At 31.9% G+C, this 23,433-nt stretch overlaps 2 protein-coding genes across 5 annotated transcripts in view; both read right to left on the bottom strand.

Annotated features, from left to right (window-relative positions):
* LOC127702063 (uncharacterized) overlaps positions 1 to 23,433 on the bottom strand; it is a 72,548-nt gene continuing 49,115 nt past the window's right edge. For 2 of the 4 annotated variants that reach the window (XM_052206102.1, XM_052206074.1), the window contains exon 3: positions 1 to 1,503. In XM_052206102.1, coding sequence (XP_052062062.1) covers positions 67 to 1,503 — 1,437 coding nt within the window. In that variant the 3' untranslated portion in view covers positions 1 to 66. Of the gene's footprint in view, positions 1,977 to 6,659; positions 6,845 to 23,433 lie in introns of those variants that run through there. The other 2 variants (XM_052206068.1, XM_052206094.1) reach the window with 2 other exon arrangements.
* On the bottom strand, positions 11,917 to 14,865 carry LOC127702106 (uncharacterized). Its single transcript, XM_052206166.1, has 2 exons — positions 14,626 to 14,865; positions 11,917 to 13,963 (listed from the first exon to the last, which is right to left on the bottom strand). The coding sequence occupies exon 2, from the start codon at positions 13,948 to 13,950 to the stop codon at positions 12,022 to 12,024; it is 1,929 nt and encodes a 642-aa protein (XP_052062126.1). The 5' UTR covers positions 13,951 to 13,963; positions 14,626 to 14,865; the 3' UTR covers positions 11,917 to 12,021.

Raw genomic sequence — 23,433 nt, forward strand, 5'->3', positions numbered from 1 at the left:
TTAAATCCTTGTGATATTTATATATACAGGATGATGACGTCATATTACAGGACAAGTCACATATTTTTATTGATTTAATACTTTTTCTAAAATTAGAGTCCAGAAAATCTGAGCAATGTTTTTACCATTTAGTTCTTTTTCCCTAACTTTGTCTAGTAAATGGTTTACTACCATGTCAATAAAACTTTCTTTGCGAATTTGAATTGACAATATCAACTGTTCTAAAGCTGAATTTACTTGACTCTTATCTCGTCTTCTTGCCATTTCTTCGATGAAAAATGGAAGTGCATCTGTGAGCACGTCATGCAATGCCGCCCGTACCTTTTCCTTACTTTCACTCGAAAATCTCTTTAGTATAGCCATGATAATATCAATTTTTGAACTTTCGCTTGGATCATTATATGCTTTCCGGAATTCTGCTACTTTTTCTGCAGGAATTTTTTCATATTTTATTTCATCAAACGTCTGTCCAGCGAAAAACACATTCAAAGCTTTGATCGGATGTTCCCGAATTTCCGTAATTTTGTTCGCAATTTCAATAGAAGTGTTTTCATTCATCCCCGCAAAAAGATTGCTTGGAATAAAGAAGTGTTGCAGTTCTCTACCTCGCAAACAATTGATCATGTAGTCTAGAACTTTTATCAACAATTTAAATACGTTGTCTTCTGTATCCACTAGTAACAACGAATTGAGAGTTTCTGAGTTCCAATAAACTGCTGTTTTCCAATGAAATGTAGTTAATATTTCTGAATAATCTTGCAATAAACTCTTTTTAATAGCTTTAAGAATGAGAACAACCTTCTTTTGAACACTAGTCATTGCTCTCGCCAGCTTTATTTCACCGTTGTTGTACGCCAAACAAAAATCTTTCTTTCTCTCTCGTTTTGTCAAGGCCGGTTTTGCAACAACAAAGAACTCGCTATTGTAAATATCATCCACTACATGTTCTGGTGGCCAGACGCGTTTACGTTGTTTCCACTCATCAAGAAATCTTGGCTTCCCAGCAAGCGGGAATGCTGGTATAAAATCTTTGCTTGATTTTGATTTATATTTTAGTATAACATCGCCTTTGTCGAACTCCTCTCTATTGGTATTGTCATCAATATTGTTTGATTTTGGCTTCATATAAAAATATTTTTGTTTGTTTTTTCTATCAAATTTCTCATTTGGACAAGTATCCGTAATGTTTTGACAGTTAGTATTTTCAGCAGTTTCACATGAAAGAGCACCAATAATGGAGCCAAACGTTTGTAAAAAATTAGACGTTTCAGAATCTGTTTTGATGTCAGCTTTCGAAAAAGCGTCTATTACATTAGCTACTTTTATAAGATGAGACATCATTTCATCTTTTCCTTCTGATAATTGCTCATCAATACTTTGTTTTAAATGCTCAAATATTAATTTCGGATTACTTTTAGCTTGTTTCATATCTAAAGCTGGACAATCAACATCATTGTACGAAACTAACGTTTTTCCTGGCTTTATATTATGATCTAGAGCCACCTGCAAACTGTTGCGACGACGTGTTTCTCCAAAAATTGAGAGTAATTTGTGAAAATCTCTTATATGCTTAAAAGCTTCAGGTCTAATTTCACTAAGTAAATTACTTGGTAGATAACGACCATCAATCAGTTGAACAGTCGGAAGTTGTTTAACCAACTGAAGTCCATTTATGTGGACAAAACAAGGAAGATCTTCCCTGTACTCCAAAGCACTAACAGGAATAGATATTGCCGAAATTATGAGGTAGTCGAAATCCCCTTCGTCTTGTCTGATTCTTAAACGTGTCTGCTCCTGAGTACTTCCAGCAACCATACATCTTTCTCCGCTGAAATAGGACAACAATCGCATTATGTAGCTGCAGTATTTGTTATGTCTGTCATCATTAACAGTGGGTTTATTCATCTCAATTAGTCGTGTGAGCATTTCCTGTAACGACAACTCTGGCTCTTCAAATCCAGTAAAAGAAGTAAGACCTATACAATGATAATGAAATCAGTATTAGAAGTATGTGATTTAAAAAAATGTTAATTATGAACGTTGCTCAAAGGGAGAACACACTCTTTTCTACGTCTGTTTTTGTACATGCATTTAAAAAAAAGTAATTGATTTATCACAGAAACCGATTAGCGACTGATAGTAGAAAAAGCCAAACATTTAAAAGAAGTTAATTCAAGTGTGGTTAAGTTCGGTCAACTTATTATTTTTTTTTCATTTTCTCCCAATACTTGAAAAACAAGATGTGCGAAAAGTGTTAGTGCGACCATTTTTAGATAGCTTGAAACAACATCCTTGTTCTATAGAACCACTTGAAACCGCGATCAATACGCACATTGGACAATCACAAACAATATGCATACGTAGAATCTTACCATCGTAATTCCTAACTGACCAATCTGTCGTTTGTAGCTGTCTTTCATCATTTGTTTCGTTTATTGGGTTATATCATTTAGGGTCTTTAATAGCTTACTATGCAGTATGAGGTTTGCTCATTGTTGAAGGCCGTTCGATGACCTATAATTGTCTCTAGTGGAGTGTTATCTCGTTGGCAATTATACCACATCTTACTTTTTATATTAGTATAAATCAGGCTGTTAGTTTTCTTTGGTGAATTGTTTCACAATTTGTCATCCCAAAGTCTTTCATATCTTACTATACCATTACGGAATGTTTTTACTTGTTATTTAAGGTCATACGATGAAATATAGTTGTTCACATCCTAGTCATTTGGTGGATAGTTGTCTTATTGGCAATCATAACCGAAGAGGAAAGTTGCAAATTTATTTATATATGAGAGACAGCAGTAGTTTACTTTTGTTTAAATATAAAACAAAATCATTAAGAATATACCAATTAAGGGTGAAACCAAAACCAGCAAACCGGTTGCGTCGACGGGTTAGGTTATATATATTGCTATGCATGCATCAACCGCCACGCGAATCCACACCAAGTCAAAATATCACAATAGGTAATCAGAAACAATCAATAGATGTAAAGATCAGAAGACTTTGATGGTTACTTAAGATGTCATAACATATCTATTGTGAGTTGATATTCAGACATATCGTATCGGTTTACCAGTTCGGGATTGTGGCCAAAAAACCTGAGAAATGTCGACTTTTACAGTCGATCTTCCTCATAACCCTGATGGAACAGTTTTTAAGACTGGAGCAAACCTCTGCGTAGCATATCAACTGATTAAGTAAGCGCCATACGGTGGTAAAAAGTAAAATAACAAAAATACCGAAGAAAAATTCAAATCGGAAAGTCTGTTATCAAATGGTAAAATCAAAGCTCAAACACATCAAACGAATGGAAACCTGACTTGGTACAGACATATCCTTATGTATAAAATGGTGGATTAAACCTGGTTTTATAGCTAGCTAAACCTCTCATTTGTATGACAGTCGCATAGAACTCCATTATATTGACAACAATGTGTGAGCAAAACAAACAGACATAATTATGGGGACTTTCCTACCGTTAGAAAGTAGGCATCTAACGAGGAGGATGAGTAAAATTCCACCAGGCCGAGAGTATGGCTTTCAAGGCAATTAAAGACAAAACCTAAACCAAAGAATTCTATACATTATACACCAGCTCCAGTAACTTTACTTCTGAGAAATGGGAAATTGGCAATGTGAAAGCTGGAATCGTGGCGTTTGTCATAAATTTTAGTTTGAAGTCGTCCTTCTGTTTGAATATCAAGAAAAAGATTAAAATACAAAGGAGACTTTCTATCCTAGGCCGAAAATCCTTAATAGCAAGTACACTGGGTATACAATAAGTATACAAGTAGGGTTATGTATATATAATCAGGACTAGAGGAATCCTTTGGCATAATTGCTGTGAAACATTTATAATCATTGTATTATTTACCAAATTTGTTCTCTTAGACGGCTCTTTTATGATGCTTATTTATGATGCTTATTAGACGTGTTAGGAAAGGGATTTAAATACTGCGCTGACGTTAAATACCAATACCGATACAAGATTTAAGTGTGGACTTTCTAAAAGTGTAATTAAATTGAAAAGTATCCAACGTAGTATAGTTTAGCTTTGCGATGGGTTTGAAGCAAACAGTTAACGTCGACTCCAAATTTTAAGACGTGCATTAGCCTTACGTAGATCTTAATAAATTCATTTGCATTTGCTTGATTTAGGAGTGCAAAACAAAACTTTAAAAAAATATATGTAAGGGTCAAGAATGGGAATGACGGATTTTACGACCACAAGTCCAAATATATATATTAAATGATATGAGTAGAATATGTTCAGTTTGCCTCTCCACAAGTCCAGAACACAATTCAACAATTTGATTTGATTCGTGTCCTGGATGTCTCCACAAAGTACCGACAACCCTAAATGTTTTAAACGTATGATAGCGTGTTCGACATAAACTTGACATTCTGAAATTCTTCCATTTAGTTTATGGCATTTTCTTTTTTTCTTTTCGGTTTTGTCTTAGTTGGTGTCTCCTTTATGGCGTAACAATTGGTGGATCTTATCACATTTATTAACACAATTTGGAGGAAAATCCAATTCCGAGTTGGTGCAAGTTCTTGGAAGAATTTGTCTTGCTGCGCATCGTTTTAATGTTCAAGAAAACCATTTTTCACGAGCTGTGTGATTCGTATTGTATAGATCTATCTGGGTATGAATGCAATGAATGAACAGATAGACGAAAGAACGGACGAATGGACCCATCCGACCATCATTATCTACTGTCCAATTTAGAAAGCAGAGTGTATAGTGAATATTAGGCAAAACAAAATGAAGGAAATCGGAAAACAATTGCCCGATATATAATTTAGCAGGATTTGCAAGAGGTGAAAATGAATATTCCATTCTCAAAATATCCTCCTGACCCAAAGATAATAAAATTTACTTTACTGAAAGTTTAACGCCACTTTCAACAGTATCTCAATTTAATCGTGGTGTTCTGTTTTGTTGGTAGAGGAAGCCGTGATACAAAAAAAAAAACACTTCCGACCCTTCACTGAAACGTCAATTTAACATGCTTGAATAATGCCCAGATGTCTAATCTTTTAAAACTTAATTCGATAACCTATTTTGTTCACTAATTGACAAAATTTGATAGAAAGAAAATGTCAGTTAATTTTTTTTAGGTTTTGTCCCTTTTTAACATTACATTAAATAGCAAGAATAACCTTTCTAGACAAAATAAACAGATAAAGATACTCAAATTGAATACTCTTTTGTTTCATTCTTTTATTTATTTAATTGTCTAGTACACAAATTTCTAGTTTTTTTTTATTTGAATTTTAAGCTACACATTCTCTATTCTAGAAAATGATATAAAATAAGGAAATTTGGTATTTCTACCAGAGAATAAATGACATAAATGTTTACAATTATAGGTCACCGTATAGCCCCAACAAGGAACAAAACCCATCCCGCGTAAAAGCTATGAAAGGCCCCGACATGAAAAGTATATTTTAAATAAATTTCAAATGAACGAACATTTTGAACAAAGATTGATTTAGAATAAAAATAAGATTCGGATGTGATTTGATTGCAGTGATTTTTTTTATTCATTTATTTTGATCACTTTGCAGATTTTCCTTGTAGTCGTTCAACAACGATCTTAAACCGAATCGATCACTACTATGAAACAATGCAGTTTATGATGATAATATCAATCATGATCGTGTTGTTTTGCTTGATCCTCTTCCGTGTATTGCAAAATAAAGTGTTATTATTTTATTGTTTAAAAATCATCTCAGTATTATCAAACAAACTCATGCAGGTAACTTTAATGAATGATTAGCTGTACTTTTTGAGATGGTCCCCACTATAGCCTGTAGTGGTATTGGTATTTAACATCAGCGTCAAAATTGTATTGACTTTCCTAACACATCTATTATCATACCGACTCCTGCATTAAACAACTTATACAATAAAGCTGTTATTTAAGCTTGTCAAAATTGTACAAAGCGTGAATACATTTTCTTTGTTATTTTATGTAAATATTTAAATAAAACTTCCTGATGTTTGAAAATAGAAGCGGAAGATACCAAGGGGACATTAAAAACTTAAAAGTCAAAGAGAAACTGACAACTCCATAGCAAAATCGAAAAACGACGAAAAAAAAATAATATACTTTAATAAACTTAAAATCTTTGAGTGTTATCATGATCTCTAGAAGAGAAAATGAATGTATTTCCTTTTTTGTGCAATGAAGAAACCGCGAATTGCTGCATGCGAACTAACTAGAATGTGGATTACTCACTCACTCTGATTAGTATTATCTGCGAACCTCTCTGCTGACGGATATAAATGACTCTTGGTTCGAATAAACTAGCTAATAAAGAAGAAAAGGGTGATGATAGAAAAGGAAACAAAGGGGGTGTAAAAATGAACGAGGAACGGGAGACAGAAATTTACATCTCTGGGAATATATAAATATAGAATACCTGCTTACCGACTCAATATTACTGATGGGGTAGGAAATAGTGGTCAGGTGGGGATTCAGTCGTACCATTTCAATACCCCCGCTTTCCCTGAATCCTTTCCAAATTCCAGGACCCAACACTTACTACTACTAACTCTTTACTGACGTTTTAATAAGCTTTACAAACACAAATACATTTGTAATCTACCTGTTTAAGGTATTCTTATATAATAGAGTTACTTACAAATGAAAATAAATACACGACATATTAACCAACGTGCTGCGTATAAAGTCATTCTTTTGAACTTCGACCATAAGATGCCACCATTAATAGCACAATGGAAATATTGTTTGTTAGTATATGTGTATTAAATCCCCTTCTCTTATACTACGCAAGTGAACATGTATTTGTATATTATGTAGAGAGTTTGTGTATACGCTTCATTAAATATCAGGAAATCCAATATTCTAAAAAAAGAAATATAACATAATTCTGTCAATAACAAAGGAGTTATTTTTACCTTCATATGAAATTGGTTTATCCGAACAACTTCAACATGGCTAAATGGTGTTATTATATTTTCATTTTTATTAAAATATTTATATTAACTGTAACGTAACTGTTCATACATTTTTAAATATGGTCATTTCAAGGGTGACTGAGGTATAGAAATATGGTCACAGTAGTCTTCTTCCGGCCGACAGAAGACCCTTGAAAAAATGGGACGTCCGTTTTGCTGAACGGAATATGTAAGTTCTAAGTCGGTCAGAATGGGTACGTTAAATAGGATCCCTCGTATAGAGAAAGTGCCACTCTCTCTGCACGTTACAAATTCAAATTCAAATTTTAAAACTCTTTATTGTCATTGCACTGTATACATATATTTATAGCATGTGACACAACATAACAAAATAAAAACAAACAATATCAACAAGATTATTTATATATATATTCTATAAGTAAATATTTCAAGGTTCTCTTCCTCAGTTCTATAGACTGTTTTAAAAGGGATCCAAGCTTATTTACCTTACTGAAAAAATCAGCCTTCTGCAAATATTGTCTGCAAGTCTGCTACGAACTTGCTGCAGCCTTGCATCAAACACAGAGTCTGTATTTGCTGCATGTTTGCTGCAAATGTGCTGCAGGTCTGCTACAAACAATTAACCATGCAAATGGGTGTTTGCTGCAGAACTGCAGCAAACATTTATATGCAAATGAGTGTTTGCTGCGGACCTGCGGAAACATTTATATGCAAATTAATCTTTTTTCTGCGTGTTTGTTGCAGACCTGCGGCAAACATTCATATGCAAGATAATATTATTCCTGCGTTATTGCTGCAGACCTGCAGCAAACATTTATATGCAAATGCGTATTTGCGGCAAACTTGCAGGAACTACGTATACATACATTACAATTAACCAATGTCATGTTGTCTACACATCACATTATTCAAATTACACAGCAAATTCTGAAAAAGTTAGGTGACATACATACATGCAACAATTCAATTACTTCATCATTTGCAAAATTATCGTAGCATAAGTAAATACCTTTTAAGAAATAATTCTAAACTTTTTGTTGTTGAAGTGCTCAAATGAATTGAGTATTTAAAATACAAAAGAAGGGTTTGAAATGCATTTTTTACATACAACTAGATAAATTAATTTCATTACAAAATTCCACTTGACTTATTGAAATATAATATTTAACAGGTTAAAATCTCGAAACATATTAGAGAATACTGTATATTTGTAACATATTTGAACATGTTATTCAAACCTTCAGGTATTTGTGGAGGTGACGAATTTCATAAGTTTACAGTTCTATGAAGAATTTGTACTTACAAAAATTGTCTTTGAAAAATATACCTTTAATATCCAACCAAAAATGCTTCCCTGAACACTAATATATAAAATGACTCAAACACCATCAACATAACTAAGCACCGAGTTTTCAAATCTTTAACTTCCAGGAAGTTACCAATAGGCATGCTCAGTTATTTTATGTAATCCTTGCAATGCTCTTGCAAACATATAGAATTGTCAAAGATTTCGGTAATCTACCTGCGAACATCTCTTGTACTCTAGTTTTTTCCTGCAATCTTACTGCAAACATAACTGTTTCTGCAAACTTGCCGCAAGTTTGCAGTAAAAAGCTGCAATGATTGCAGAAGGTTTGCAGCTAGCTGCAAACATTATTCAAAGGGTTCCTGCAAGCTTTTTGCTTGCAGCAAGTCTGCTGCAGATCTGCAGCAAACATTTCAGTTCTGTACGGGAGCTTGGGTTGAGGATATATGTAATTTTATCTATATTATTTAAATACATAAAGTGTGTGTTCTCATTTATCAAACAATTATAATAAACTTTTTTTAATATTACTGCTAATATCACAATATAAAAAGAAATGATTTCCATCTTCATTTTTTTTTGCAGTTTTTGCATAATCTTCCTCCTCTTGGCATTTTAAGATATCTTCCCTTTTCTATTAATAAATTGTGGTCACTCATTCTATATTTTGTTATCAGATTTCTAAATTCAAATTTTGAGAAAGTTGAACATTTCTCTTCCGTATTATTAAGTTTTACATGTATATAAATAGTGAGTTTGATGTTGTCCTTTATATCTGATATTTTATCATTTATTAGATTTTGAAAAAAAAATGCCTCAATTTTAATTTTATTTGTTCGATTACAGTTTTAGTTATCTTTTGTGAGTAATATTTCTTCTGTGTGTTCAAATCCATGTTTTACATACGAAAAGGATTGTTGAAGGGCCCGAAGCGGGTCTGAGAAAAACAGTGGCAGTCGAGAATTCTATCAAATGTTCTTAAAGGTGCAAGTATTTTGCAAAGCAAAATACACGACGAGCAGATTTATTTCAAGACATAATTTCGTTTCTTATTCAATTGAAAATGTACTGACAATACCTTGAAAAAAATGGACGTCCGTTTCGCTAAGAGTGATGTATAAGTTCTCAGCCACGTCTGGTCTGAATGGGGACATTAAAGTGTATGCCTTTGTAGAGAGAGTGCCACTCTCTTTGATTTAAGATGAGATATTTCTGTTCCATTTCGTTTTATTTTGTTTAGTAATGTTCTTTCATTTGTTACCGCCATATTATCATGCATAAGAATAGTTTAACGGTACATTTAATCATTTATCCCTGTTAAATCTATTATTTTATTTTGTATATTCGAAATTTTCAAAATTAATTACTCCAGAGGATTGAGAAAACTGTTTGTCAACCTTCATCGCACTTAGTAAAGCACAGATCTTTATTGAAGCAAAAAATAAAGAACAGATCTATACTGGATACAGTGAGTTTTTGTTGTCACAAAATTTGTACATTATAATAAACCATTTTTTCTCACGTCTTTCTGATAGTCTCTGTTAAGATAACTCACCTGTTACATATACTTGGCCACTCTAGAATTTCATATTTGGTATAAACACTCTTGTATTCTGGAAGATCATCTGCTCCGAATATATTATCAAAATTGGCTTTAAAATCTTTACAATCTGCAGGACTATATACAGTATTCAAATTGGTTTAGATGTTGTAGAGTTTCAATTGTTTCGAGATTCCAGCAGGTATTTCACTTAATGTAAGACGTAAATAGCCATCCTCTATCAAGGAAAATCACCGTATGCAGGTGACATTTGAATGTTGCTTCATAAAATTGGAAAGTCCCGAAATGAAAAATTGAATTAAATTCTCTTGTTGTAAAGTTTATTTCTCAACCTTAATATAAGTCAGATAACGTAGCAGATTTATTCATAGATGTATCTGTAACTGTTTAGTTCAATAGAAAAGATTCGATAAACACGGTAACCCAAGTTCCAAAATTTGGACGATGAAAATAAAATACAGTATTTATATTTGAGCGTGCACATAGAAGGATAAAGTTAAGTATACTTTACATGATACCATTGTAAAATGACTGAATGAACTGTTTAACCTGTTTGTTTTTACAAAAACACACAATAGTTTATACATGTCGAATTCATGGTTCGTTTAACATGTTTTAAAAGCAAACAAGCAAACTTTATTCTTATTGTTTGCACTACTAAGTTCTCAATGATTTAACTAAATGTGACTTGAATTTACCAAATATACTACAGAATGGCAGATGCTTTATAAGGTTCGTGTTTGACATAAAATTGAAGCAAAAAGTACAAATTTTCGTAATTATATGTGTCCTGTTTACGACATTTTGAATATGTGTGGACTCGCATGGCGGGTAATACATGCATAGCACGAGACTCTTACCTTTTCGAAGCACAAAGATTTGCTCCTTTAAGATTGCATGCGACGTTTTTTTTTACCAGGATTTGTATGTTATAAATGGATTTATGAGATTTGAACATTGTTAAACTATTGTTTCATCTGATCTTTGTACACGTATGCACTTTCATGCATCCACAATCTGTCAATATCTGTATCTTGGCATTGCACAAGGTCATTTTTTTTCTCTGACTGTTTATGACGTCTTTACACTAAATCCATTGGATGTTGGATGTGTACTAATTAATAATTTAGTCTAAGATGCATGATTTTTTTATTAGTTGTTATTGGTTTTGAACTAGCTGTCAGTAACTGCGAGTACTCTCAGATCTGTACTTAGTGTCTTTTTGTTGTTGGGAGGTACAAGTATCCGGCGACGTCAACTCTGTGTTTTTGTTAGATGTATTTCTATTTGTATCCTTCTGATGAGTTAAGCCTTTTTCAACTGACTTTTATAGTTCGTTCTTATGTTGTACTGTAAACCACTGTCCCAGGTTAGGGGAGGGTTGGGATCCCGCTAACATGTTTAACCCCTCCACATTCTGTATGTATGGGCCTGTCCCAAGTCAGGAGCCTGTAATTCAGTGGTTGTCGCTGTGTTACATATTTGTTTTTCGTTCATTTTTTTGTACATTAATCAGGCCGTTAGTTTTCTCGTTTGAATTGTTTTACATTTGTCATTTCAAGTCCTTTTATAGCTGACTATGCGGTATGGTCTTTGCTTATTGTTGAAGCCCGTACGGTGACCTATAGTTTTTAATTTCTGTGTCATTTGGTCTCTTGTGAAGAGTTGTCTCATTGGCAATCATACCACATCTTCTTTTTTACAATCAACAAAACAAAAGACTAGTCTCATTTAATGATATCACAAATAAGTATAACGTGAACGGTAAACCAACTCGTGATGGCGTCCATAAAACTTTCGAAGCGATGACTTCAACGATCACAAGAACCTATCTGGACCAAATCACCAGCACAGAACAATTTCTCCCTAGACAACTTTACCCATTGTGATACAGTATTATATAGCTAGATTTAATTGGGTGATTGGATACAATATGATAATACTTTTTGTCCAGCCAAATTGTTCTTAACGAAACACCTATTCTTTGTCTTCGTATTTCAATATTTATTACAATGCTTCAGCAAATATTCATAACATGATTTTCCAAGCAAATTGAAACCAAACTTTGGTCAACACGCAATTGTAAAAAAGCTTTAATATATTATTTTTTATTCATAATAATTTGATGATTTACAGACAAAGATAGAAATAGACATTTCTACAGCAGCAAGTTGAAAATTTTTTTTACAAGTTAACATCAGTTTGCAGTTAAAATTTTATGCATCGCAAGTACAAACATATTCCGAGTGCAATCTTCCACTTTTGGTGCTTCAGTACTATGCATTTCGCCAAGTAACCAGGATACAGCAACATCAATCAAAGTGCTTCGTATACTATCTGTTCTTGAAAGGGCTTGGATAATTTGCGAGTTAACATCCTTGCCGTTAGGGTCACGTTCCCTGGTTTCTTCAATTAAAAATGGAACTGCTTCTGTTAAAACATCAATTAAAGCTCTCCTCAGAACTTCTCTATTCTCAATGACGAATCCTCTTAGAAGTGAAACGACAGATTCGACTATGGCGTTTTCACCTGGATCGGAATGCATTTCTTGAAATTCTTTGATCTTGCTCCTAGAAATAATGTCAAAGTTTTTGTTAACTTCATCAGTACTTTGTTTGTTGAAAAAATTCTGTAAATTCCTCATAGGGTCTTCTTGAATTTCAAAAATCTTCTGTACTATGTCATGTATTTCATTTTCATGTATACCGACAAAGAGATTGCTAGGAACAAAATAATGTTGCAGAGCATTTTTACACAAGCAATCAACCATATACCTCAGAACATTTTGAAGAAATTGAAGAATATTTTCTTCTGTTCTGTTTTCAAGTATTTGAGTTTCAGTTATCTCGGACACCCAGTATACAACAGTTTTCCAGTGAAACGTTGTCAGTATTTCAGTATAATCTCGCAATGAAATTTTCTGTAAGGCTTTTATGATAAGGATGACGTCTCGTTGTAGTTGAGTCATTGCTTTAGCTAACTTGATTTCTCCTATATTGCATGCAAGACAAAAATCAATATCTTTTGATGGTTCCACAAGGGCAGGTTTAGCAACGACGAAAAACTCACTGTTATATATATCTGTAACCACATCTGTCGGAGGCCAATTTCTTTTCCGGTTTTGCCACTCATCTAAATACTTAGGTTTACCTTTTAGAGGAAAGACCGGAATGAAATCTTTGCTTGTTTTATATCTATACTGAATAGTGACTTCATCGTCTTCATCATTCCCTCGAGCATCTTCTTCTCTCTGACTCCCATTATTTAATCTACCTGATAAACCGGAGGTCGATGGCACATCATTAGAAGTTGAAAGATCATTGCTAGAATCTAATTTTGGTTTCTTTGGATGTGATTGAGATGTTTGACGCAATATGTCTTCACTGGTTTTAAATGCTTTAATGACGGGATCGTATGTCTGATGGAAAATAGTCTTCTTGGTGTTAGGAGACTGGTTTAATTCTTCCCATCCCTCAACAACACTGCTGATCGCTTTAACTCCGCTGCATATCATTTTTTTAAATTCACATGATTCTCCTTGAAGATTTTTCTCGACGTTTTGCTTGATTTGTCCGGTGTCTTTCTTTTGTTTGTTTTGTTCCATGCTTAATTCTGGGCATTTAGGATCTGCATAATGCACCAATGACAACCCAGGTTTAATTTTATGATCTAAAGAAATATGCAGTGTGTTTTGACCACGTGTTGAATCCATCTGAGTTACTATTTTATGAATATTTCTACTATGTTTGAAAGCTTCCGATCTGATGTCACTAAGTAAGTCACTTGGCAAATATTTTCCGTCGATCAGCTCAACTCCCGGAAACAGATTTTTCAACGTACTTCCATTAATATATACAAAACATGGTAAGTTCTTCCTATATTCTAAGCATTCAATTGGGATGGAAATTCCAGAAATTATCAAATAATCAAAATCTCCTTCATTTCCTTTTAGCCTCAATCTTGTGTTCTCCTTAGTACTTCCAGCTACCATACATCGTTCTTGCCCAAAATGAGATAAAAACAGAGATATGTATTTACAGTATTTCTTTTGCCTCCTGTCGTTTATAACTGGTTTTGCCATTTTTTTAAGGCGATCAATCAAATCTAGAATGCCTTTGCTTGCCATTTCTGATATATATCTGAAAACCATTACAGAAATTTTAACATTTAAATTAAAGCGTACCTTTAACACGTCGCGTCGTTAATATCGTATTTATGAAATGAGTATACATGTACTTACTTGTAGGTAAACATACTTTATGTATTTAATTACTTATGAACTAAAGTTTAAATCAGAATTTTCATATGAGGGTCTGGATGTGGGGTCTTACATTTCTGTATTTTTTAGACCATTTTTCTCTATTCTTTATACTTTTTGCCCATTATTCTCTCTTCTTTATATTTTAGCACCTTATTATTCTTTATTCTTAATATTTTTGGTCCAGTTTTCTCATTTCTTTCTATTTTTTGCCCATTATTCTCCATTCTGTAAACCCCCATCCACACCCTCTTTTTTGCGTTAGTAGCCCGAATAATTATGGCGATCTCCTTTTGGATATAACTTTACCCGGGTGTCATATATACTATTTTTTGATAATTTCTCATAGCAGTTTCTTTATATTTGTATACTTTTGCTGTTTTTATTTTGCATTTCCGCTTCTCCCAGTCCCTGCTTAGTATTATATAATTTATTTTAGAGAAAATATGTATAGGAAAGAGTAAGAAAGGATAATAAAAATCAATGTTAATGCTGTAGTTTCTGTAATATAAATATTTGTAGCTTAAATAATTCAAAACTTACCAAGCCTGCACCTCTCACAACACGAGATTTATCTCCGAAAATAATCTAAGTGTGATCAACAAACTGCTTTCTGTATTTCGCAAACTTTCTCTGAAATGAAAATGAAATTGGAATTTTTTTTCTTCATTTTTCAAACAAATGAACATCTGAAAAGTTCCAATTTAGTAATAATCCAGTATTCAATCATAGTTAAATATATTAAAATTTTTGGTTCGATAAACAAATACTCGTGACCATTCCCTTTAAATCTATTTAAGATATATATCAATTTAAAGTTTGTTTATGACAACTAGAATCTCCAAGGAGCCTAAAACGTTCACCGAATTACTAAGGTTGAAAAGATATATACAAATAGCAACCGAGACTAGTGGCGTATTTCGTAAACATATGATTAAAATTAATTGGTCATTAGTATTGCAATGGAAACTTGTCACATTAGAGTCAATTTCCTAATGCATGTAGAGTAAGAGATTGGTTGGCTTGCTTGCCTTGCTTGCTTTGTTTGTATTTATGTTTGCTCAAACATTGAAATTAAGATTGACATCTGAAAACAATATAAATATTTGGAGTTAAACTGGTATACATCATATTTAAATTTGATTGAACACTATCAAATAACCAAAAAAATACCTATATACAGGTTTAATTCCGACTACTTATATTGTTTGCAGATGTCAATCTTAATTACAATGCTTGAGCAAACATAAATACAAACAAAGCAAACAAGGCAAGCACGTTAACCAATCTCTTACTCTGAATGCATTAGGAAAGTGAGTCTAAAACTAAATTGCACATTTAAATAACAAGGAGCATAGATCTGGAACCGAGCAAAGCTAAAGTCGTTAATTAAAAACAATCTGAGGGATAATGTAATCATTATTTCTGTTATATACATACAATGGATTAGCGTGGATTCTTGAAAAAGAAACCATGAGCCCGGAGGGCGAATGGATTGTTTTTCATGAATCTACGCTTATCCATTGTATCTATAACTTAAACTATTGTGTTAATTTCTTTTCAAAATTAAAGCCTTTTCTTAATTAGAAGATATTGTAAGTGAGTTTAAATAACCAGGTTATCGTGTCCAACGATGCATTGATAAATCTCAGATCACAATTAATTGGTTAACAAAATACAAATATAACACTTCTACCTTTAAAGATCTTTAAATTACCAGGCATATGAATATTATCTGTTTATAAAAAATAAGACATATTCGAAATTATTTCTAATAAAATTGAAAATGGAAATGGGGAACGTATCAAAGAGACAACAACCCGACCAAAAAGCATATATAAAGTATATATAATAAGTATATTATCGAAATTTTTCTAGCACTCTAGGCACATCACGATTTTCTCGCATAGGAATTTGCGAACAAACCTTTGTAAAATTATGTAGTAAAACAGATGAAATCATACTTTATTTATAAAACAAAAATTGACAAATAGAATGTAATCATTTTTGTTTCAAACATGTGAAATAGCCAATAATAATTACAAAAAACGGTAAAACTCGCTATTATTACAAAAACATGCAACACTAGAAAAAAAAACCAGGATAACTTAAGAATTGGAACAACAGAGAGAATACAGGGATTCGAACCTAAACCGACAAATCCCTATCTTTAACTCATTGATTTTAACCATGCTAACCTCGCGTCTACCAACTCATACTATACGACTGCCTATTGTGTCTATATAAAGGTACAAGCCCTGTGTGTCCGATGAACGGATGTATATCAGATGTTCATTTAAATATATAAAATAGACATCTTTAGTGTAACCCATTGGTAGCCGAGAGGTTTCGTCGATGTGTTGATGTCAGTCACACATAAAAGATTTCAAGGAGGGGTTCGATTCCCAGTGAAGGCATATAAAAATTACAAAAATTAAAGGTAAGTTTTTAAATTAATTCCATTAGTGAACAGAAATCAGTAAATTAGCCAATTCAAACTTAATGAAATTAGGCACACAAAGGAAACAATTGAATATAATTTGGTGAGTCAATTTCAGCTGCAGATTTAGGAAGCGTTGATTCTAGAAAAAGAATCCACGGTAAATGAATAGGCTGACGTCACCACAATGGTTTAAACAAAGTGTTAAGTCGACATTTTGTTTGCGTTTTCATTGTAAAAAACAAAAACCTGAACTTCAAATGAACACTCTGGAAACAGAAAAAAGTTATATTGTGATCCAATCTGATGCTGATCATCAACTACCCCTGTATCTATTTGAAGAAACTCTTTCATGTCATTTGCAAAAAGCTAAGACATCCAATTTAGACTGAATTAGTAGGATTTTTATATAAAAAATCACAAGTTAAATTAACATGTATTATTATGTAAATTGTAAGTCTTACAAATGATAACATTTCATATTGCACGAAAAAATATTCTAGGAGTGTACAGACCGACCTTCTAATTTACAAATAACTACATTACCTATAAATCCTAGCTAGAAACACGGATTAAACAGAAACACATCTTTAATAGACGACTGTGGCTGTTTTGTTAAAGCCATTTTTATGTAGATACCCCATACGTTTTGTCATGAGTAAGAACTAATTGACAGTGCAGTTTGATTTTATATAAAAGCGATGTGTGATGGACATTGATATCCTACCGTTTTATCGCATATCACAACAGCCGACTTCAATGACCAACGGCCGATTTTCCTTAAAAAAATGACGGATGCACATACATAACACAAGGACTGGATGGGGATTTTTCGTTTCAGTATTGTCTAATTATAAGGCCATTTTTCTTCATTCTTGATTTTGTTTGCCAATTTTCTCTTATTTTTGTCAAACATTTTGTAAATCTCATCTAAAAAATTAACTATGTTATACTCTGATTAAAATGTTTAATAAACTACAACAAATGTCGTTCTATAAAACGAAGCGTATCGATGATATTATATATAATTTACTGCTCACGATATTATTTGTATATGCATATTTGACAACTATGAATGTAATAGGGATTAAAGGTCAGTTTTAAATTCTACTTGTAATTGGTTGATCTAATTTTGACAACTAGTACATTAAAAGTTGAACAAAAAAATATGATTTAAGTCCAGATATAGTGTATACATTGCTTAAATTATCTAAATTCAAAATCATGGGTCAAGATACTGGTATGAAAATTTCTTTTGTATCAAAAGATCTAGTAAACCTTATGATCAAATAATGATGGACTTTTTAATTTACACTAAAACGTAGTTGCTCAAGTCTACAAATAAAGTAAATCACATTTTCGTAGAAAATTTGAACTTTTCCAAAACTTAAATGTAATATTATTGTAACGTTATTTTCTTGCACTATATCACAAAAAAAACTCATGTGTATGTATTAAAATAATTTTATTATCGCAACTGCGAAGTAGTTCATCTTCAGTCAAATTTAAACTGGTGGAATTTTTTGCTATAGAAAAAGCTAATACAATTACGTTGAAGAAAAATGAAATAACAACATAAACATAACAAGACATAAGCATGACAACGCCGCTTTTTGTTCTTTTGAATCTGAAAATGGCAAATGAATAAAAAAAAACATCCCTCTAAAGTTCACAATATGATAATACACATTATGATATGAACGTTAACTTTATTTATGAGCTTACTATATAGTTTGAGTAATTCTTTATTGCCAGCCCGTCTTGGATGTTTGCAGGACAGATAGTTTTGAAACCAGCAAATAACGATGATTGTCTAACATTTAGTATATGAGAACCACAAGATTAGTATATATTTATTGCTCTTTGAAAACAGTCTCTTTCTTTGGATATTTTGGATAAATTACGTGCCTTTGATGGTCCTTTTAATTTTGTTGACAGTGTTGACTTTCAACTCTTTACACTACACTTCAACATAATCTTCTCAAACAAAAGTTGTCCTATTTAATTAAATGGTCGTTTGGTAAATATGAATGTAAATATATTTGCTGCAACTCATTTAAAGCCTCCTTTATCGAAAAAGGTAAATATGCTTAATATACTTACTTATATTTTTCTCCTTGGTTGTATTTATGCACCTTTCGGCAATGAAGTTTATCGACAGGTTGTAGGTATTCCTATGGGCACCAATTTCGCCCCTTTAATAACAGACTTGTTCTTGTACTGTTATAAAATCACAGTTTATGGCTAAGCTCAGTAAAGACCCGTCTTAATTGCATTTAATTAATAAATTCAACATCAATTATCGTTATCTTGATGAAATTTTTCGTAAAATAATAAAGATTTTTTTTAAATATAATGCCGAAATTTACCCAAAGGAACTTACTTTTAATAAATCAAAAATAAACCGTAATAAACTGTCATTACCTAAATTTAGATATTTAAGTTTTACACGACAAGGTCTACACTAGAATTTATGACAAAAGGGACGAATATTGGTTTCTTATTGTTAATTTTCCTTTTTTGGACGGTGATGTTCCTTTGGCATCATCTTACGGTGTTTATATATCACAACTCGTTCGCTAAGTTCGTGTCTGTTGTGACGTTTTGGATTTCAATGAACATAATCTATGTATTACTAGCTATATTAAATTATTAAGTTAGGGATTTCGTTACCACAAATTACTTTAAACCTTTACTAAATTTTTCCATAGATATAAAGATTTGATTTGGTTGTACCTGTAGAAAACATATTTTTAACGGAATAGCACATCCTAATTTTTAAGGAGATGTTGTTTACCGAGCCCGGAAATTTAGGTACGATCCGGGTCAACTTATCGAACCTTTAAATAAACTTATTGTAAATGGTTACCAATTCAGCATTATAATTAGATCTTTGAATATTGTTTTTATTGGTATAAATATTGATTTTGTTATCGGTAAATTAAAATCAAACTTAATATTATTTTTATATACATATGCACATTCATGGCCCTACAATCTGTCGATACTTGTATCTTGGCATTGCACAAGGTCATATTTTTCTCTGACTGTTAATGATGTCTTTTCACTAAAACCATTGGATGTTGGATGTGTACTGATTGATACTTTAGTTTTAGATGCATGATTTTTTTTATTAGTTGTTATTGGCTTTGAACTAGCTGTCAGTACTCTCAGATCTGTACTTAGTGTCTTTTTGTTGTGGGGATGTATAAGTAGTTTTTGTTGGAAGTATTTCTACTTTGTATCGATCTGATGAGTTAAATTCTTTTCAACTGATTTTTACAGTTTAGGGGAGGGTTAGCGCGCCTTCAAACTAGTTTAACCCCGCCACATTCTGTATGTGCCTGTCCCAATTCAGGAGCCTGTAATTCAATGGTTGTCGTTTGTTGTTGTATATCATATTTGTTTTTCGTTCATTATTTTGTACATAAATCAGACTGTTAGTTTTCTCGTTTGAATTGTTTTACATTTGTCAGTTCGGGGCCTTTAAAGCTGACTATGCGGTATGGGTTTTATTCATTGTTGAAGGCGGTACGGTGACTTATATATAGTTGTTAATTTCTGTGTCATTTGGTCTCTTGTGGAGATTTGTCTCATTGGCAATCATACCACATCGTCTTATTTTTATAGCTAGCTACAAAACCAGGGTTCCACCATTTTCTACATGAGGATATGCCTGTACCAAGTCAGAATTATGACAGTTGTTTTCCATTCAATTAATGTGTTTGAGCTTTTGCCATTTGATAAAAGACTTTCCGTTTTGAATTTTATAGTTTGTTCTTATGTTGTGTTGTTACAGCACTGTTTTAGGTTAGTGGAGAATCCCACATTCTTTATTTAGCTGTTCAAAGTCAGGAGAATGTAACTCATTGGTTTTTGTTTATTACTGTCTGTTATATTTGTATTTGGTTTACATTTTTGTCATAAATCAGTCCGTTGATTTCCTCGTTTAAATGGATTCACATTTTATTATGACGGGGTCTTTTATAACGTATTTTACGGAATGATTTGGTTTTGTTTAATGCCATATTGTAACCTATGCTTACATCTACGTTATTCGGGCTCTAAAATTTGTGTTTGTTTTGCATACAACTTGGACCTGTTGATCTTTAAATGCATGGTCAAAACTATCCTTTTAACTAGTTCTTTACAAATTATGATTTAATTAAAAAAAAAAAACAAACAAAAAAACAATTATGGAAATGTGGATATAACTAACATATAATTAATGAAAAATCCTTAAAATCTTCAAATATTCTGGCAGCAGTTTTTCTAAATTTTGATTGATGATTGCAATAATTTGTATTATTATAAAGATTGATATGACGAACCTGTTTTCAAAATCTTATTAATCATGTGACTTCATCAATTTACTATTACTCTATATGATTTTTACAGATTTGTATCGTGATTCTTTAAGAAGTGAAGTAGACCAAACAAACTATTCATTGTAGGTATAACAAGTAGAACTTTTGTAATATTTTACGTATCAATCCTTTTGTTTTCAATTGATAAACAAATCATGTCAAACTAAAGAAGATAAATTTATTCATTGTTTTTTTATTCGTTATTTTAGTACATAAGTATGTTAACAGAGATGAAGGAGCAGAAGTAAGCAAATCATTAGTTCATTTGTGAAAAAGAACATGTTGTGTTTTTAAATGTAAACTTTTAACGAGAGTGTATAAATGAAAAGTTTTATTATATTCTTTTATAATTGTAATTACTTTTGGATTTATCCTAACCTTACATCTTTTTGATGATTTTCGTTGTCATGTAATCTATATTTTATTTATTTTACTACACTTTTAGACTCTTTCACACTAATTACGATTTTGATCATCAAGAAGTGAAGCAATTTGTAAAAAAAAGAAAGACGATAAAAAAAAGGACTAAAGGGAACATATGATGAAGAAAGACTTAGACAAAATCAACCGAATAAAAAAAAAACCACGAAAAAATAAAGATAGAACAATACGACCTGCATACAAAACAAGAGTCCCAATGTGATGTTCAACAATAAAAGTTCCTGCTCCTCTAGCGTACCCATCGTGTTACTCATAAGAAATGACACACATCGATAATTATAGTCGCATTCGGTAATTATAATATCATAAATAGGAAAAAGGGGAAAGATGTCTTACTACATCAATGGACAAGGTTCACTTTAGGCCAAATATGGCCTTGAATTTCAACTTTATCAAAAAATTTCAAAATTACAATAGTTTGGTTCTTAAATGGATATATTTCAAAAGTCTTACTTTTTTGTTTAAATAAATAGCTTCATAGGAGTACAATTTTGGCTTCAGAATCAGTTAATTTTGGATATATTGGCAAAATACTGTGTAATTCTTGGACATAAAAGCTTGAGGAAATCTTTGGCAGCAACCTAGGATCCAAAATGTTCAGTAACAAAGAGTTGCCAATGATGATATTGAATCCCTCGACACAGAAACTTTCTGGATCATGAATGGCGGCCAAAGTAAACTATGCAAAAACAGAAATAGTGCATTCTTAAGAAATCAATACTTCATCAGTTTTAATGTGATGTGCAAAAATGAAGTTATTTTGTATTTAATATCACAACGATTTCTTTGTGAAATTTGTAGTATTTTGACCTGATTTAAAAAAAAACATCAAAATCTTATGGCCAATTTTAACTCTTCGTGAACCTACTACTTTTACTTTAATATATTCACATTCATTTGTCTTATGTTTAAAATGCAGACTCAGGTCATAAAAATAGAAGTTAATTCTTGAACTGTAATGATAAACAAAACATTTCATTTATTCGAAAGATGCATAAACAAAATTTATCTAAATTCCACTCGAGCATCTACTAAGCAAGAATTAACATGTCATGCTTCTCTAGTTAAATTTTGATGAGAAGTTTTATTATGATGTGAGGCATATTTTAACAACATGTTGATATAATTTGTTTTTTAAAAATATCAATCATGTACCATTTCTGTTTATTCTAATAAACACCATCATAATTTTATACATATAGAGTTCAGCCGAATAGTTTGTCCCTTATCTGTCTAGACCAAATGCCTTATAAAAACACTAAACTTATCTGTTTCAAGTTTTCAATGATGCAAAATTCATTTACTACGATACTCAAAATGTCTTGATTGCAATGAGCTTAAAAAATCTACAATTTGTATCTTCTAGTATTTAGCCTAGTTTCAAACCAAATATAATGTTTTAAAACAAAGAGCTAAACAACGTATCCGTTAAGCATGATTTTAATGAAGAACAAGTGATGAAAATGAAAATAAAAGACATAAATTAATGGATACCGTTAATGTTATAACTACATCTTGATCGATACTTCTCCTGGTGGACTTAAACCAGGACTTTAAGTCCACACCAGTACTTCGGTCCTGACATAAAAATACAGATATCGTGTTATTAAATTTGCTGTAAATTTTTTTGAAAATTATTAAAATAAGATACATATCATGCGAAGTTCGGATTCCTTCCCCGGCTTTAGTCATACTTTTCATCCTTTCAGGATTATTGATTTTTTAAAGAAGTTTTTGATTTTCAAATGTTTTGGCCTCGGACATCACTGAACAGATATTTATTCTCGAAATGATCTGAATCAGCAATGTTTATATAGTCTATTTAAAGGAGATTACAACAAAAATTTTAAGAATTGACAATTTTTTAAATTGGATATCAATTGTTTACAGAAAGGCTGATTCCATTATTGCATTTTTCCTTCTAAAAAAAGAGTTAAATTTGGTTTATAAATACAGGAAAACATTTATGTAAAAGTTATATACTCTGACAAATTAAATCTCAAGTTTTTTTTAATTTTCGGTTAAAACAATAAGTAATAAGTTTCCCATGCACACTAAAAATTCGATACAAAATGCGAAATAACCATTTCAAATGACGATCTT

The sequence above is a fragment of the Mytilus californianus genome, unplaced genomic scaffold, assembly GCF_021869535.1.
Source record: "Mytilus californianus isolate M0D057914Y unplaced genomic scaffold, xbMytCali1.0.p SCAF_1, whole genome shotgun sequence".
NCBI lineage: Eukaryota > Metazoa > Mollusca > Bivalvia > Mytilida > Mytilidae > Mytilus > Mytilus californianus.